General features: G+C 40.6%; 2 protein-coding genes across 2 annotated transcripts in view; one reads left to right on the top strand and one right to left on the bottom strand.

The window, feature by feature from the left end:
- ttc9b (tetratricopeptide repeat domain 9B) overlaps positions 1 to 5425 on the top strand; it is a 40013-nt gene extending 34588 nt beyond the window's left edge. The window contains exon 5 of the mRNA XM_042486478.2: positions 365 to 5425. Coding sequence (XP_042342412.1) covers positions 365 to 459 — 95 coding nt within the window. The 3' untranslated portion in view covers positions 460 to 5425. The remainder of the gene's footprint in view (positions 1 to 364) is intronic.
- Positions 5426 to 10530: 5105 nt separating this feature from the next.
- The window catches only part of map3k10 (mitogen-activated protein kinase kinase kinase 10), a 41974-nt gene continuing 36930 nt past the window's right edge, over positions 10531 to 15574 (bottom strand). Inside the window, exons 10-11 of the mRNA XM_042486758.2 lie at positions 14095 to 14626; positions 10531 to 13159 (exon numbers count right to left, since the gene is read on the bottom strand). Coding sequence (XP_042342692.2) covers positions 12759 to 13159; positions 14095 to 14626 — 933 coding nt within the window. The 3' untranslated portion in view covers positions 10531 to 12758. The remainder of the gene's footprint in view (positions 13160 to 14094; positions 14627 to 15574) is intronic.

Genomic DNA, 15574 nt, shown 5'->3' with positions numbered 1-15574 from the left:
TTTCATGGTTTAGTCCACAAATGATGTGCACCAAGATGATGCAGAATTTATGTGCCCTCCAGTCCCTTCTCCCCATGTTTTTGAAATAAATCAAGCCAATATGCCCAGGATATAAACCTGTCAAAAACTGCTAGAAATATGCAAGTTTGTAAATGTGTAGAAATTATTTTTAGTTGTGTAAAAATATACTTCTAAATGAAATTTTGTGCACAAAATATATTAACAAAGATGATTCACCAACACCCGGAGTGCTTTTGAGAAAATGTGAGTTAGAGCTGAAACACACAGTCAAGTAAAAAACAGTCAAGTAACAGTTATTTCACATAGAAACACATTCACTAAATTTTCCATCTCTCCGCCACAGACACCAACGTGCTGCGATACATCCAGCTGACAGAGATGAAGATGAGCAAGAGTGGTCAGCGGGAACGAGAGAGCGGCAAAGAGACCCAGGGCTAACTGCTCGACCTTCCCACCCCCCTGACCCCTCGGCCTTTGACCCTCCACCGACCCTCCCTCTCTGCTCCTCTCTCGACTCCTGACAGCAGCACAGCCCACAGACAGAAGAGACAGACCCAATCACCCGCCAGCGATGGATAAAAACGGGAGACATATCAAGCTCTGTCTGCAAACCCGATCTCCTTTTCCTTCCCTCCTCTTCTCCCTCTTTTCTCCCTCAGGTGCTGTGGTTCCTCCCCCTAGACGCAGACAGTCGAGCAAACAATAAAAAAAAAAAAAAAATGCTGTAATATACTCATACGAAAGTCATCGTGGTGGAAAAAGGAGCTTCAGAACATACATTTGAATAATGGACATTTGCGTGATTTAGTAAATGTTTTAAAAAAAATTTTGTTTCTCTTGCTCTCTCTTTTTCTCTCAACTTCTCTCTCTCCGTTTTATTTCGAACTCCTGAGGACAACATTGGGGTTTGGGAAGCTCGACCACACTGGGAGGAGGGCAGGAGTGTGTGTGAACATAAACAGGGGGATAGTGAGGGGTGTGTGTGACACATATCAAGACCATAGCCCAATTTGATTGTACATCCTACCCCGACAGGGCTCACTCAGGCCCCTTTACGCAGACTATGGGACAGACTAGCACGGAAAATCTTTCATCGAGTAGAGAAAACGCCTGCATCTGTGCTTAATCTATCGCTCTTCTCTGTCACTTTTCTTTTCTGAATGCCATGTATCTCAGTTTCTGGACTGTTTTTTTTCAATTCAAGGGCTAATTCAAGTGTTTGTAAGCCGTTAATAGGGTTTTTTAATTTGCTTTGGTGTTCATCAAAATTAATTAATTGCATCTGTGTCTCCAGCGGTTCTTGCCGTCATCAGGCGTGCTAACATGGAAACTGGTGTGTCTCGAATCTGTTGTCCGAAGCCCCTCTTGGGTCATGTGTCGTTGAGATTGTTGAGGCCCCTCCCTCCCTTCCCCAACTCCCCCATCTGTTCTCCCGTTAATGATGTCACAAGGGAAAATAGCCAATGGGATCAGAGTTCCATCAACCGCCGTTGGCTAGATGGAAATCCACTTTAAAGTTTCACAGCGAGAAAAACACTTTAAAATTTCTAAACAAGAGGTCCAACCTTTTATCGCTAATGCTGAAGCTTCCCAGACATCGATAACAAACTGAGGAGACTCTGGGTAGCGTTAGTGCAGGGAAAACACACACACACGCACACATCTGTCCCAGCAGTCCAGACCGCCATTTTGGAGCACTTAGTGCACTTCAACAAGAGCAAGCCATTTGAGATTTCTTCCTTTTTAATTTGTTGATAAATTAAAAATGGTTCTAAACACAGAGCTGTGCGAACAGATAACACACAGCATTAGCAGTAGACCAGTAGTTCCCAACTGGTCCAGCCGTGGGGTCCAGACTTGGTTTTAGTCATTAGTTCATTTAAAGCATTAGACAAATTACCACATATTCAATTTGATTCGACAAAATGTAAACAACATGTGGGCTTAATATGCTGAGAAATAAAATAGATTGCAAGAATAAACAGAAATGGCACTTCAAAATAAAAGCTCTGTGCTGGAAATTTACTCCAAAATAAAGTGTTTTTTTACAAACTTGGCAAGCTCACGAGTCACTTGAAGTCCGTTCAGAATGACCCGCTTCTGGACCGCGACCCACCAGTTGGGAACCACTTCATTCGATAACGTGGTTTGTGGATATCCATGGCTAGCTGTCAAAAATACATAAGTAATTTGCTTCTCTTGTGACTTGTGAAGCTGAATCATTGATAATGCAGCTATTGCTTTTTCGATAGCTTTGCCACAGGCTTAAATCTGCCTGCCCTGTTCTGCAGAAGGTTGGATTGACAATTTGTGAAAGCATGACCTTCCCTTCTCTCTGATGCCATGAAAAACCCAATCTCCTCTTCCCCTGTGTGCAAGCCCACCTCCTGCATGTAACGTGCGGCTCCAGAGAGTTGCTTCAGATGTATGGGATAGGGATTATATCTGCTGTATTGCTTTCTGTCATGGCATGCTGCCACTCTGTTCTCTCATACCTCTATTTTATCCATTCTGCCCTTTATAAACACAGACGGTGGCAACAGACTGTGATCAGTAGAATACGTATCACATCTTTTTTAAATCAGGGTCACCCACTGCCTCATCCAAGGTGAAAGATAAGAGCTATTTCCACCGCTGAAGATATTCACAAAAGATGTGGAAGTAATAATCAAAGAAAGATGCTGTAAAAGATTCCCCCTCCCCATTTATTTCACTGACCTGCTAGGAGGTAAATAGGGACCTAAGTGTGTCAATGGGCCTCTGGAGAGACGGCACCACGCGTTGAGGGGACCGGCATGATACAGAGGGGCTCCGGTGGAGGGAGAAGTAGGCCATCATCAGCCCCAGTAAAGCAGCTGCAGCTACAAATCACTCTAGCAGCACAGACACGAGATTACAACAGAAGAGCTATAATTATGGCTGAAAGTTTGTGGACACCTGAGCGTTAAACACACATTAGATGGCTCTACATCTCATAAACAAACTTCAGGTATTAACAATCTTGTCACTTTTGAGTCACTATAAACACTCTGATTTTGGACACTCAGATATATTTACTACATAGTGCATTATACAATAAATATAAAGTGCCTGCAGACAGGATGAAACGTTTTCATGAAAACCATTTTAACTTGTCAGAGCGGGAAAAGCAGAGGTGTTACTCCATTGTTTGCCGCAGCATTAAGATTTCCCTTCATTGGAAAATAGCCAGGCCAAACAAAAATAGTAAGTGTGATGACAGGAGTGTCCACTTTCAGCCCTATAGTGTACATGATATAAGATAGCCCCAGTATACCTAATAGCGTATTCTTGGTCTTAATGGCTGTGTTGCGCAACAACCCACTTTCACTCCCAACTTGTCAAATATTGTCACTTAGTCAGTGGCCCTGCATCAGGTACCGACATACCGAGGTACCCATTCGTGGCGGTGTGAGATGCACCAGGTAGCTGCATTTTTTTTGACACTACATGTAACTACTGTAGTATAAAGAGCAATAAATTCTGCATAAGGTAGGTGGGGAGGTGGATGGTTTAAACAAACTCCAGACTTTCATCCGGGAGGCCGCTGTTTGTTTCCCGTGTGGAACAAATAAGTCTGTCAAGTTGTTTTAATAACAATATAGTGTGCTACAATGTGTAGCATGCCATGCTAATGACATTTATCATATGTGATGACAGTCACGTGACGTTATATTACATTAGTAACAAACATACTAATTTAAGCCAAAACATGGTGCTGCAGTTTCCTAAACTCAAGGAAGTAAACCTAAAGACAAAGTTGTTTATGTGTAATCTTAGTTTATTTTAAAAGGGACTGTAAGCATTTAACAAGCAAAAAATGTTCAATTCTTGTAAAAAAAAAAAATGGACGTTATTTTTGAAAAGACACAATCCATGTGAAAAAAGTAAATTGACACAAACTGTCCTGAGTGTCCAAAACTGCGAAGGAGGGGTACATAAAGTGTCATAGTTTGACATGCCAATGACCAAGCGTCGGTATTTGATGAGTTGACAGTGAGAATGCGTTGTGTAGAAACATGATGACGTAAAAGAAAAGTCCAACATTTTGGGAAATATGCTAATATGAAGCTACAGCCAGCAGCTGTGCAGATTAGCTCAGCACAGCGACAGGAAACAGACACACAAAATCTACCTACCAGCCTCCTCTAAAGCTCACTTATTAACATCTTTTGTTTAATCTGTGCTAAAACTGATGGAAGGAGAATAAACATGTTTCCCAAAATATTGAACTAATTAGATGTCACTGATTTGTCAAATCACCGGCACAAAATATCGTGTAGAGGATAGCGTGTGGTAGTAGAGTCAGAGACGTTAGATCTTCCAGCTCTGAGGTTGAGGCTCTGGTTTCCCCGAGGAAACAAATGAACAAACAACAGTGAGGAATGGCACCAGCAGGCTCGGTCTCCATGGCTGCCTGGGCTGAGTCTACTCATCCGCGGGCCCCTCGGGGATAGGTCTCCTCCCGTGGTCCTCTCTCCATGGCACCAGTCCGCCATCTTGTTTTTGTCTGGCTGTGCTAAGTCATTCTAGCTCAACGTGTGCTACGACCGTCTAGGGACAACCGCACATAAAACAGGTTCATCTCTGGCTGATCAGCTGCTGATAAAAGGCAGAGCTGACTCCGAGGCTGTTATTGTAAGCATAATCTGTGCAAGTAGAGATAGAGACACCCGATCTCTGCATCAGTGTAGCTTTGAAAACAAACAACAAAAAGCACAACAACAAAAAAGAGACGGAAAAAGTCAAATTACTGGCTGTGTTATTTTTGCTCTTTTGCTTTGATGTCATTTGAGGTAAATGTTTGTCAAATGTCAGAGTAGTTTTTGTGAATATATGAAACAAATGTACAAAAAATAACAAAAATGGAAAGTTTTATGGTTGTGAAGAGCTTTACTTTACTGAATTAATTTATCAACGGAAAAGAAAAGCAAGAGATAGAAAAGAGAATTTTACTATAGCTCCTCCACAGAGCTGCTTTGTGACTGTGTCTGTATTTGTTGGTATTTCTGTTGATGTCCCTTTTCATCAAGGGACCCAGAACCGGCTCAGAGTACGTGCAATGCCCTTTGACCCCCGCGTCCAAATGACCTTTGACTCTTCTGTTTCTACACAGTAAGACGACCAGTAACGCAGGAGTGAACTCTGAGCGCAGAGCTGCTCCTCACAGCCGCAGATCTCTGTGGTGCTGGAGGAGAAAGGAAAGGACATGAAGCTGGGGACGTCAAGGCTATGACTGCGTTTTTGTTCTGCCTCGTTCCCAAGAGGCCTTTTTCCATTCGACATCCGAACATCACAGGCCTCCATCACTGGTTTTACTGAACTGCTAGCCCGGGAATGCACTATTGATTGGTAAATGAAGATTATGAATAAAGTTTCAAACAAAGAGGAATGTTGCTGTCGTTGTTGTTTCGTCAGAACAAGTCGGTTTACAGGTGTCAATACTACGACTGCATATGTGGAAAAAGTTGTTTTAAGTCTGAAAAATTGCTTGAGCCAGCATTGGTTTTGGAGCTGAAAACTACAAGTTAGACAATAAAAAGACAAAATCCTGCGGTGCAGAGTGACAAAGAAGTGAGTGTGGCAGACCTCTGTAGCGGCTTGAGACTGTATCATAGAGCTGTATAAGCCTTTGCCATTAAAAAAAGTGTTAGCACATAAACACAACCTGATGTTGAAAGACCAAATTATATTTACCATGTGCTAGCAGACAATAACACAGACACTTAGAAACTTTCTACTAAAGATCCAAATGGCTAACAAACTAATTTTACCTCCAAGTTTATTTTGATCTCGTGCCCTCTTGACTTTGGTGTTTTTTTTCTTTCCTCACTTCATGTCTCCTCTCTTGCACTGAGCTGAACTGTTGATCAGAGTGAGTTCCCTCAACAACCAGCTAATTCAATATGAGTTATTGGTCTAAAAACAGCCGATAACAGTGTGGGACACTATGGGGACAGGTGCTCACCAGCGGCCTGACACTGAAAGATGGTCGACTGTTGGCTTGGTGTGCCAGGTGCTTTTAAAACAGTTGTAAAATGTCCTCTGTGGCCCTAGAGGAGCTTTTTAAAGTCTGACAATAAAGATCTGATGATTTCGAAGTAACCTTAAAATAACAGTTTAGAAGGTCCCTTTGGCAGCTTTCAGTCATATAACAGGATTTTCGTTGGCCGATTTAAGCTGCCTACTGACGTGTATTTGTAGATGTTAATTTCTTTTTCTTTTTTACTTTTCTGATCCTAATTTGCCCAGCTCTTTGTCTATGTTGGTTTAAAGATTTAGGATTTGTTTTAACCTAATGACAGCAGTTGACAAAACAGTCTCACCTTGTGGTCTAAATAGCAGCTGTTCTGGAGCTTTTGATCATATGGCCTGATCTTCCTCAGTAGATTTAAGCTCAGTGAATTTGTAGATTTTTATTTTTGTTTTAGAGCACTTTCACGACTTCTTGTATTTTTGTCATGTGATATCACTGTCACAAACACAATATGATCAAACTAAAACACCCCACATGTTAGAGCCAGTGTTTTTATTTAGTTTTTGTTTAATTTATGCATTGTCGCCCCCCGCTGGCCAGGCTGTTTGTTAGCTGTCGACAGGAAACTGAACTCTTATTAAAAGGAAGTGAGGCCTTCAGACAGACAGGAAATTTAGGACTGGAAGCCTGCAGGAAAGACGGCGGTATACAGTTTTGTTTTTTTGTTGTTTTTTTTTGTTGTTGTTTTTACCACTGATAATAGCTGTACTGATTCTTACCCACATCTACTGCGAAGCCCAAATGCTGTTGCTTAGTTGAAGTTATAAAGGCAGTTGTTCGGAGCGTATCTTTGTGGTTATCACAGTCTGTATAAACGCCGGAAGAATTTGTTTGTTTATTTAAACTGGAAAGTGCGTCTGAACTCTCCTCTGCTCTGGCTGGTGACCTGACAAAGGTAGGAAAAGCTGCTCAAACACTACATTTACCTCAATACAACTAATGACATCTTATTTGTACGAATTTTCATGCCTGGTAAATACATCCCCAGAGAAAAAAAAATGATCCAAAATCTCCAAGTCTGTTTCTCCTCGACATCACTGAGCTCAATATAACATCACCAACGCCAAACACAGGCATTATTAGCCCCGAAAAATCCTCACTTTGAGCAATTATTATTATTAAAGCAAGGATACTCAACCTGACCATACGTGTTTCTAGAATTTAAGGACATTTCTAGGATTTAAGCACATTTCTAGGATTTTGGGAATGTCTATGATTTAGGACGCTTTCTGATTTTTTATTTATTTATTTATTTTTAGGATTTTAGGACGTTTCTCTGATTTTTGGACATTTCTATGATTTAGGACATTGCTATATTAGGACATTTCTTGGATTTAAGAAGTTTCTTGGATTTTAGGACATTAGGGTCTTAGCAAGGACCTCTATCAGGGGGTGTGAGGATCCTCCACTGGCACTTTTTTTTTTTTTTTAAATTTTATAAACAAGCTCTGTTGTGATGCTGGTTTATGCACTCTGGCACAATGTTTAAACTTAAAGTACAAAAACAATTCCCAGTGTCAATCAGTTTATTTTAATGTGTATTAGAGAGTGGCTGGGGGGCCAGATTTGGCCCACAGGCCGCAAGTTTAGTATCATTGCCATAGTGTGTCAAAAGGCACAAAATTGAGCCTGGTTATCAGAAAGCTTTGGATACAAACATGAAACAGTTCAGCATACATGCTTAAAGAATATCATATAACCCACCGACATTACTGATTTTTGAGCATATGCACAAATTTTTACCTTTTCTGCATCACATCAGTCTTTGTTCTTTAATGTCTTTATTTTTGTCAAGTCCTTTGCTACTTTCATGATTTTTTTTGGTTGGAACAAATGCACATGTTGTAAATTTTGAGGGACAATGTGTCCCCTGCATCTTACCTGAAATCTACACCTCTGAATACAGAGATTATTTATTCAGATTAAAGCGTCACTCGGCGTCAAAAGATTTACTAAGACAAAGAGTCCTGCAGATCTGAGGACGACTCAACTGGCAGGTTATCTGGTTAGCAGTTCACTTTGAAACTGAACACCAAAAAAAACTCTTTCTGCCTCTCCTTTTTCTCTCTGAAGTGCCACAAAGGACATCACCACCTGAGTCCTTTTATCCTCAGAATGTGACTTGATTTCTCCCTGAAACAAAGAGGAGAAAAATTAGGAAATATTGTGGATGACTGTTGAGAAAACCATTATGGAGAAGATGTAGAAGGTGATAAATATGTGAGAGCTTTTGCTGTTAAGGCAGATAAAGAAAGCACACATACTGTGTCCCTATCAGACAATATATCTCTGTGTGTGTGTGTGTGTGTGTGTGTGTGTGAGCTGTGAACCAGCTAGACGACGCTCAGCCTACTGAATCCTTTTCTGCTGGCTCTTTAACACCCCTCTCTCTCTCCTTCTTGCTTCATTTTCAGGCCCATCATCCCTTTTTTCTGCCTTTTTCTTTGTTGTTGCTTTTAATAGCATCACCATGGAAGTGAAGAGGGGTTGCTAGGTAACTGACTGGCGTCTGGAAAGGTGTTTGATTGGCGGTCACACCGACAGACACAACAGTGAGTAAGTGTGTGAGGGAGACTTTTGTGAGTGTGTGTTTGCATCATCTGTATACGCTGCATGTGCACAGGGGTCGGTCTTTAATATTCAGAGGTCGTCAGCGTGAAATATCCCATTTTGTTTGGCATTCAGATGATTTCTTTCCACTCTCACGTCTCATATTTAATCCTGAAATCTTTGTTAACTGTTTTGGATGCATGAGAGCACCTTGGACTGCCTTTCGTGGTAACTGCAGAGTCAGAGAGCGACTACAGGAATTCATTACATGGAGAAAAACAGCAGGCAGGGGAGTGATATGACATCATAGGCCACAGTGGTGACACCTAGAGGATTTTATCTGTTCCTGCAGCCGCCTTTAACCATAGTTAAATGTACAACCATCAGAGTACATTTACTCATTCAGGGTTCCTGCCATAAAAAGTCTTAAAAGGCATTGAATTCATTTAAATTCTAAAAAAATTTTCTAAAAAATTTCTAAAAAAAATTATTAAATTACTTAAATAAATGTCCCAAAAGTCTTAAAAATGCTCAGGCATGGAATGTAGGATTTTTTAAAAATTGTTTTATCTGACACTGTGTTGTAAAATCTCAGAATAATTGTTATTTTTTTGTTAAATGGTTTATTAAACTCGTCATGCTGGGAATCCAGGCAGGGGAATCTCACATGAAAAACACAAAATTGCCAAGAAAACCAGATGGCGGTGCCAGATTTTTCCCACTTCTTTTGGTAAACCAAGTAGATACTTAATATAATAATATAATATATTCATTGTCTCCCATGTGTCTCACTCAAAATAGGGTTGTTTTTTTCAGAATTTGAAGTGGATAATCTAACTTTTTTCGTGGAAAGAAGAAATTTAGGGTTTTATGTCACAATAAACATTTGGGCAACATAAAATTGTCCCTCTTCAATTTTGGTTATTAGAAAAATAGTCTAAAACTTAATTCCATGTGCCAATAAAAAAGCTTTAAAAAGTCTTAAATCTATTTAATTTGAGTTAAGCTGCAGGAACCCTGTCATGTTATACAACTTTATACTTTACTTAACAACCGTTCAGAGGAAGGCCTAAATATTTTTACTCCACTACATTTATATGACAGTTGTTGTTACCGGGTACTTTTTAGCGCACAATAAGCTCATTCCCATCTGTTTTTGCATTTTGACATTTTTTTCCCTGTTGAAGTTTTTTTGGGGGGTAGGTTTTTTTTCATCTCCTGTGAGGGTTTAAGGATGGAGGGATGTTGTATAATGTGTAGTATATTACCCCACTGAGGCACACTGTGATTTGTGATATTGGGCTTTATAAATAAAACTGACTTGAAATTGAATTGAGAGCTCTTAAAATAAAGCAATGTCCTGTTTTGGATATTTAGGAGTTGTTAGAAGAGTGATTTCCCCTCTAAATGCCTCAGATAATATTACTGAAATAAATGTTTGAGGCTCAAAGAAGAAAAAAAAAACAATTTTAATGGAAAAAGAAAAAAAAAAATCAATAACGTATTGTTTAACATTAAAAGTTTCTTTTTAAAATGTGCAAACATCTTATGACAATTAACTTTTCATATTGTTATGTGATACTGATCCATTTTTGGTTTTTGTTTTTCTGGTGTGGCAGCAATATGCTGCAATATTATTAACAATCCAAGATGTAATTTATAATAATATATCTATCTCAGGGGCAATTTTACTCCAGAATGGGCACTTTTCATACTTTAAGTTCATTTTATTTTGGTATTTACTTAACTGGGATTGTGAATGCAGAATTTTATGTATGTATTCATACGTTCATGTGTATTGTGTTTTCTACAGTTAAGTAAATAATCTGAGTACTTTTTAGATATTCTATCTGAGCTATTATATATTGGATGGAAAAACAACAGATGTGGCAGTGACACTGAAGCATCTTTCTTTGTTTTTTTATTCGTCTCTCATTCATCACATTTCACACTTACTCCTCACTGACCCAGAAAAGTCACAGGTTGAGACTGGAGACAACATGGACGTTTCAGTAAGCAGTTTCCCAGGTTTGTTTCCTGTTATATTAACAAATATATACAGATATCCCAGGAGGAGCGTCGTAATAACAATGAATCCTTTCCAATAATAACAATAAATTTAATAAATACTCAGTGTTCTTAACCACACGAGGAGAATGAGTTTGGGCTCACTCTTCGACCGGCGGGATTGTCATCATCCCATACAAATAATAACACACACACACGCATGTTCACACACTCACGCTCACCTAGAGAAATTTGCACTGTCAAGTAAAATACCACCTGCAGCCAAGAGAAACTTTTCAACCCCTGTGTGAAAACAGCGGAAAAAAGTTGATTCAGTCCAAATAGAGGCTGACTAACGTGGCTGTTTAATACAACCTGTCAGAGGACAATATAAAGCTTCCGAACGGTCCGACGTGAGGTTGAAATCAGGTCCCTCAGTGTTTCCTTCTTTTGCGTCCACCTTAGCGGCATGAAAGGGATCCATACAGAGTGCTACTGACTGCTAGTGAGGAATGTAAAACGTGTAAAAGACAAACAGATGATCTTATTTCGAAGAAGTGTCAAACCATTCGCACATAAAACAACATGCACTGAAAAAGCACCAGCACACAAAAAAAAAAAACAACTCATTTTGTTCTTCCACACATGCACAGTAATATATATACACATTCACACAGAGAGAAACACACCTGGTCTGCCAAACCAATAAAAAACATTTTTGCTAACAGGTTGGGATGGTACAAGCACTGAGAAAATAAACTCTTTTTTTTCTTTTTTTTTCACTGTACAAGGCTGCAACCAGTCCACCAGTGCTGTCAGAAAAAGGCTTTTCCTGTCTCGGTCTCAGAGGGAAGAGGACGATGACCCCCATGCAGAGTGTGAGGATGAAGGCATGGGAGATGTTTGTGCACCGGCAGAGCAAACAGCGTGCAAAATAAGAACGAAGACACTCTCTAGTAAGGATTTTAACCCTTTAAACCTGGATGGACATCCGTTTTTCTTGTGCTGCATTTAGACGCCTTTCGCAAGCATTCAAATCCTGAGCAAAAAGGTTTGAATTCTCTTCAAAAACACGGTAAAAGGCAACGAGCAAATTGCAAGAAATTGGTAAAAGGTGACAAGAAAACAACCTCAAAATTAATCTTATAAAAAAGAGATAGAGAGAAATATTAAAACAAACTATATTGATGATTATTATGATTTTATATTCAAAATGTTACATAATATATATTTTTTTTCATTTTTAGCACTTTTTTTCCAAGTCAGATCCTTGTTTTAACAGGAAGAAAATAGAAAATTAAGCACTCCAAAAATGTGAAAAACACCTTTGTTGTAGTGTCCAAGTCATTATGATTTAGTCACTACAATAAAGGCCTTTTAATGTATTTCCTCCTTGTTATTCACAGTTTTGGAGTGCTTTGATTTCTCTGTTTATCCTGTTGGTACCAGCACAAGTTTTTGACCTACGTTTGATTATAGTCTACAGAGCAACCAGTCATCTCTCTCTTTTTCTCAATTCCTTGTTGGTTTTAGTTTTTTTACTTTCCATTTTTGCTAATTTTCAGTTTAAGTTTCTTGTAACATTTTTGTGGTTGCTCAAGTTGCTCATTACCTTCCTCTGTTGTTTTTGAAAAAAAAAAAAAACCAAGCTGATTTGCTCAGGTTTCAAAGGATTTTAAGCAGTCTGGCTCCTGTTTTTTATCAACTATGAGGTGAAATGTGAATGTCTGGAGTGAGAGATGCGAGCAGAAAGTGCTACACAGACAAAAGCAAAAGCACGAGCAGATGAATGAACAGGTGGCAAAAAAGTGGCTTTTTAAGTACTTGAATGGCTTTTGATGGTCGTGAGTGTGTCCTGGTCGTGCTGCTTCCATGAGGGAGGGAGAGGTGTGGGGTAAGGTATGTGGGTGTGCACACTACAAGGCTTTTAAAAGGCCTCTAGGACCCTCAGTGTCGTGCAGGTTAGAGAGCGCTATCAGGGAAAGGCTCGCTGTAAAGGTTTCACACCTTATGAGAGGAATGGCTTCCAGTAAGTGCCCAAAACAAGAAGTGGGATGTTTTTGCACTTTGCTCGGCTCAGACATCAGTAGGCATTTAGCCAACGCTCTGACGCAGAAAAGTTTCACTACAAGTACTGTTGTCCACACAGAGTGGCAGGCTTCCGCTGTCCACACAGAGGGACAGTGTGGTCCAAACTCTGTCCCTCCATGTCCATGTCCATCAGGTTGGGTCTCGTGGTGCTGGCGCTGCTGTCCCCTGAACCGAGGGGGCTGTCGCAGCTGCTGCCCGGCGACGAGCTTAGGGTCCGGGAGAGAGAGCCCAGCTTCCAGGGGTCGGCTCTCATCCTGGCCGGGGTGGGCCGCGGCCGGGGAGCAAACTCCAGCGTCTTGGGTCGCTCCAGGGGGCTGATGAGGCAGAGAGGAAACTGGTCCGGGATTGGTGGTGCGGGCGCTTTACGCCTGTGGGGGACCGGGAAGATGGCGGAGGGGTCAGGGAGGCGGGGGATGTCCAGGGTGTCCTGCGTTCCTGAGTAATGAGAGAGAAGCGAGAAGAATGTTTAAAAAATGATTTATTGTTGTAGTTTATGAAAAAATACCAAATACTCTTTGATTGTTGCTAGGAGTCTACCAATACTGTTTTTTCAGGGCTGATAGCGATACAGATTATAATATTATAATAATAAATATTTCTGTAAAAATTTAGAAGTCGAAATATAACAAATTCCAACAGAAAACTTTGTTTAAATCAAAACTTAAACTTCTGTAAAAGTTTTTGGATTCTTCCAGAGGCAATCAAGAAAAACAAAGTTTTCTTCACAAAGAAAACCTTACATGGGGTGAATAACTGCTATGTAAATAGTCGTTTGGGGGTTGAAGTATTTGTTAAATAATTTAGGCAGTCAATTTGTCTGGCTTGTTCTTGTCAAGGAGATAATGGTTCTCATTCATGTCTCACAAATCGCTTTAAATTCTGACAGCCATCACTGATCCTTTTCACTAATTACACTGATTGCCAAATAATTCAGCTCAATGATTTATATTTCTTTTCTTTTGTCATGTGTAACTTACATGTGTCAAAGGCATCTGCGTATTGTGAACATAATAGAGCACAATACAAATGAAAGTTGCGGTTTTTTATCATGATGAGCACGATTTATGTGCATTCCTTATTTACACAAACACTGCGAGCAGTCAGAGGCAGGTGTAGATATTGTTGTACCTGTGAAAAGATCAGAGCTGCTAATATATTGGTGAATGCCGTAATACACGTAGATTTCTTTCTGCAAACACTTTAAACACAAATTCGTTCTGCTCACATTTCATAAATGGGACCCATTGTTTCTTAAGAGACTTCCTGGTTAAATAAAAACAGTCAAATATTTAATTAATAATTAATAAACTTTGATCATCTGGCCCTCTAGACTTGCAAAAAACACAGTTCTACGTTGTTTGTCACTGTACCTTTGTTAATGAAGTGTGTTGCCCCCGGTGGAGGAGGCATGGGCATGCTCCCATCTGACGGCGTCCTCCGGTGTCCCAGAGTTTGAGCTCGGGGTCGTATCGCCCCGTCTGAGGGGGTCCGTCTGTGGCCCCTGTTCATGGCCATGGCTGCAGACACGTGGGTGGGCGTGAGCGACTGGTTGGGCTCCTTTTTGAACTTCTCTGCCCGCAAGTCCAGGAGGGGATTGAGGGTGGGAGCTGGTGGCGCCGCCGGGGTTTTGACCCCCGTTATTGGGGTCAGGGGGTACTCGTCTGGGTCAGAGGGAAGAAGGGACTTGGTGGAGTTGCAGTCAGACAGAGAGGACAGTGAGAGGAGTGTGACGGAGGGAGAAGGGTCCATGCAGGGGAGCGCAGAGTCGTGATGCCTGGAGAGGGACAGGGAGAGGTTTCTGCTGGGGGGAGAGGTGCTGCGACGGAAACGTCCCGTCCGCTGAAAAAGGCCCTCCTTCTTCTTCCGTTGCTCCTCTCTGAGGTCCTGCTCATCCTGGAGCACCTGACAATGACATCAGCGCACGTGAAGGACCTCTGAGTTGATACATTTAGCCGAGAAACATCACATAACAGCTGGAGATTGAGCTGCTGTTTGTGCTTCTTTTAAAAATATGCTGCTTCATTTCTTGATTACATCCTCGCCCTTATAAAAGCAACTACAGCAGGAGATTACAGCCAAGACGTTATTTTCATTGATCCTCTCACTGTACACTCTGTATCTACTCGTGAGAACTTTTTTTGCTTCGACAACAAGCGGAAATCCTCAAACCACAGGATCAACGAGGTGCTGGAACCCGTCCATGCAGACCTCGGTCCGTGCTGACTCGACAGCATCCCGCTGATAGTTTGGCAGCCTCCTCATCCTGTTTTATCTCATCCCCAATTTGATCTATTAGTTTAAGATGAGGGGCTCTGTGACGTGGTGCATTACTGCTTTAATATTCTTCTCAGACAGCGTCGACTTTATAAAAGTGTCTCTGCCTGCAGTAGGATGCTGTTTTGTTACGACAGGGCACGTACCAAATAAAATAAATGTGTGAATGAACATAAACTTCTTTCCCGAAACTTAAAACTTTATTACCCTGAAAGGGATATTGTGTGTTTGCAGACGGCGTGTGAATAAAAATACCCAATAAAAAGAAATTACAAACAATAAAACCTCCAGCAATAACCAAAGACAGTGTAAATAACGACCCCCTTTAAACAAATGAAACAAAAATGAAGCAGCATATATAACATCAAATATTAGCTAAATTACTTTCATTGTGCTGCAGTTTATATCTATAAGTGAGTTGGCTTTTTTTTTTACATTGCGCTTGTCCATAATTCAGTGTGTTTTGAATGCTTTAACAACTTTGTTCTTGTAAGTCAGCAATTTTATGTTTGGTAATGTAGTGGTGGATTGTTTTTCTGTGCTTATTTACTGTAGATATGTTTATTTATTATTGGC

The sequence above is a fragment of the Plectropomus leopardus genome, chromosome 6, assembly GCF_026936395.1.
Source record: "Plectropomus leopardus strain MGB_pleo_1.0 chromosome 6, ASM2693639v1, whole genome shotgun sequence".
Classification (NCBI taxonomy): Eukaryota; Metazoa; Chordata; class Actinopteri; order Perciformes; family Serranidae; genus Plectropomus; species Plectropomus leopardus.
Note: the sequence above shows the minus strand (reverse complement) of the source record. Positions and strands in the feature narration are given on the sequence as shown.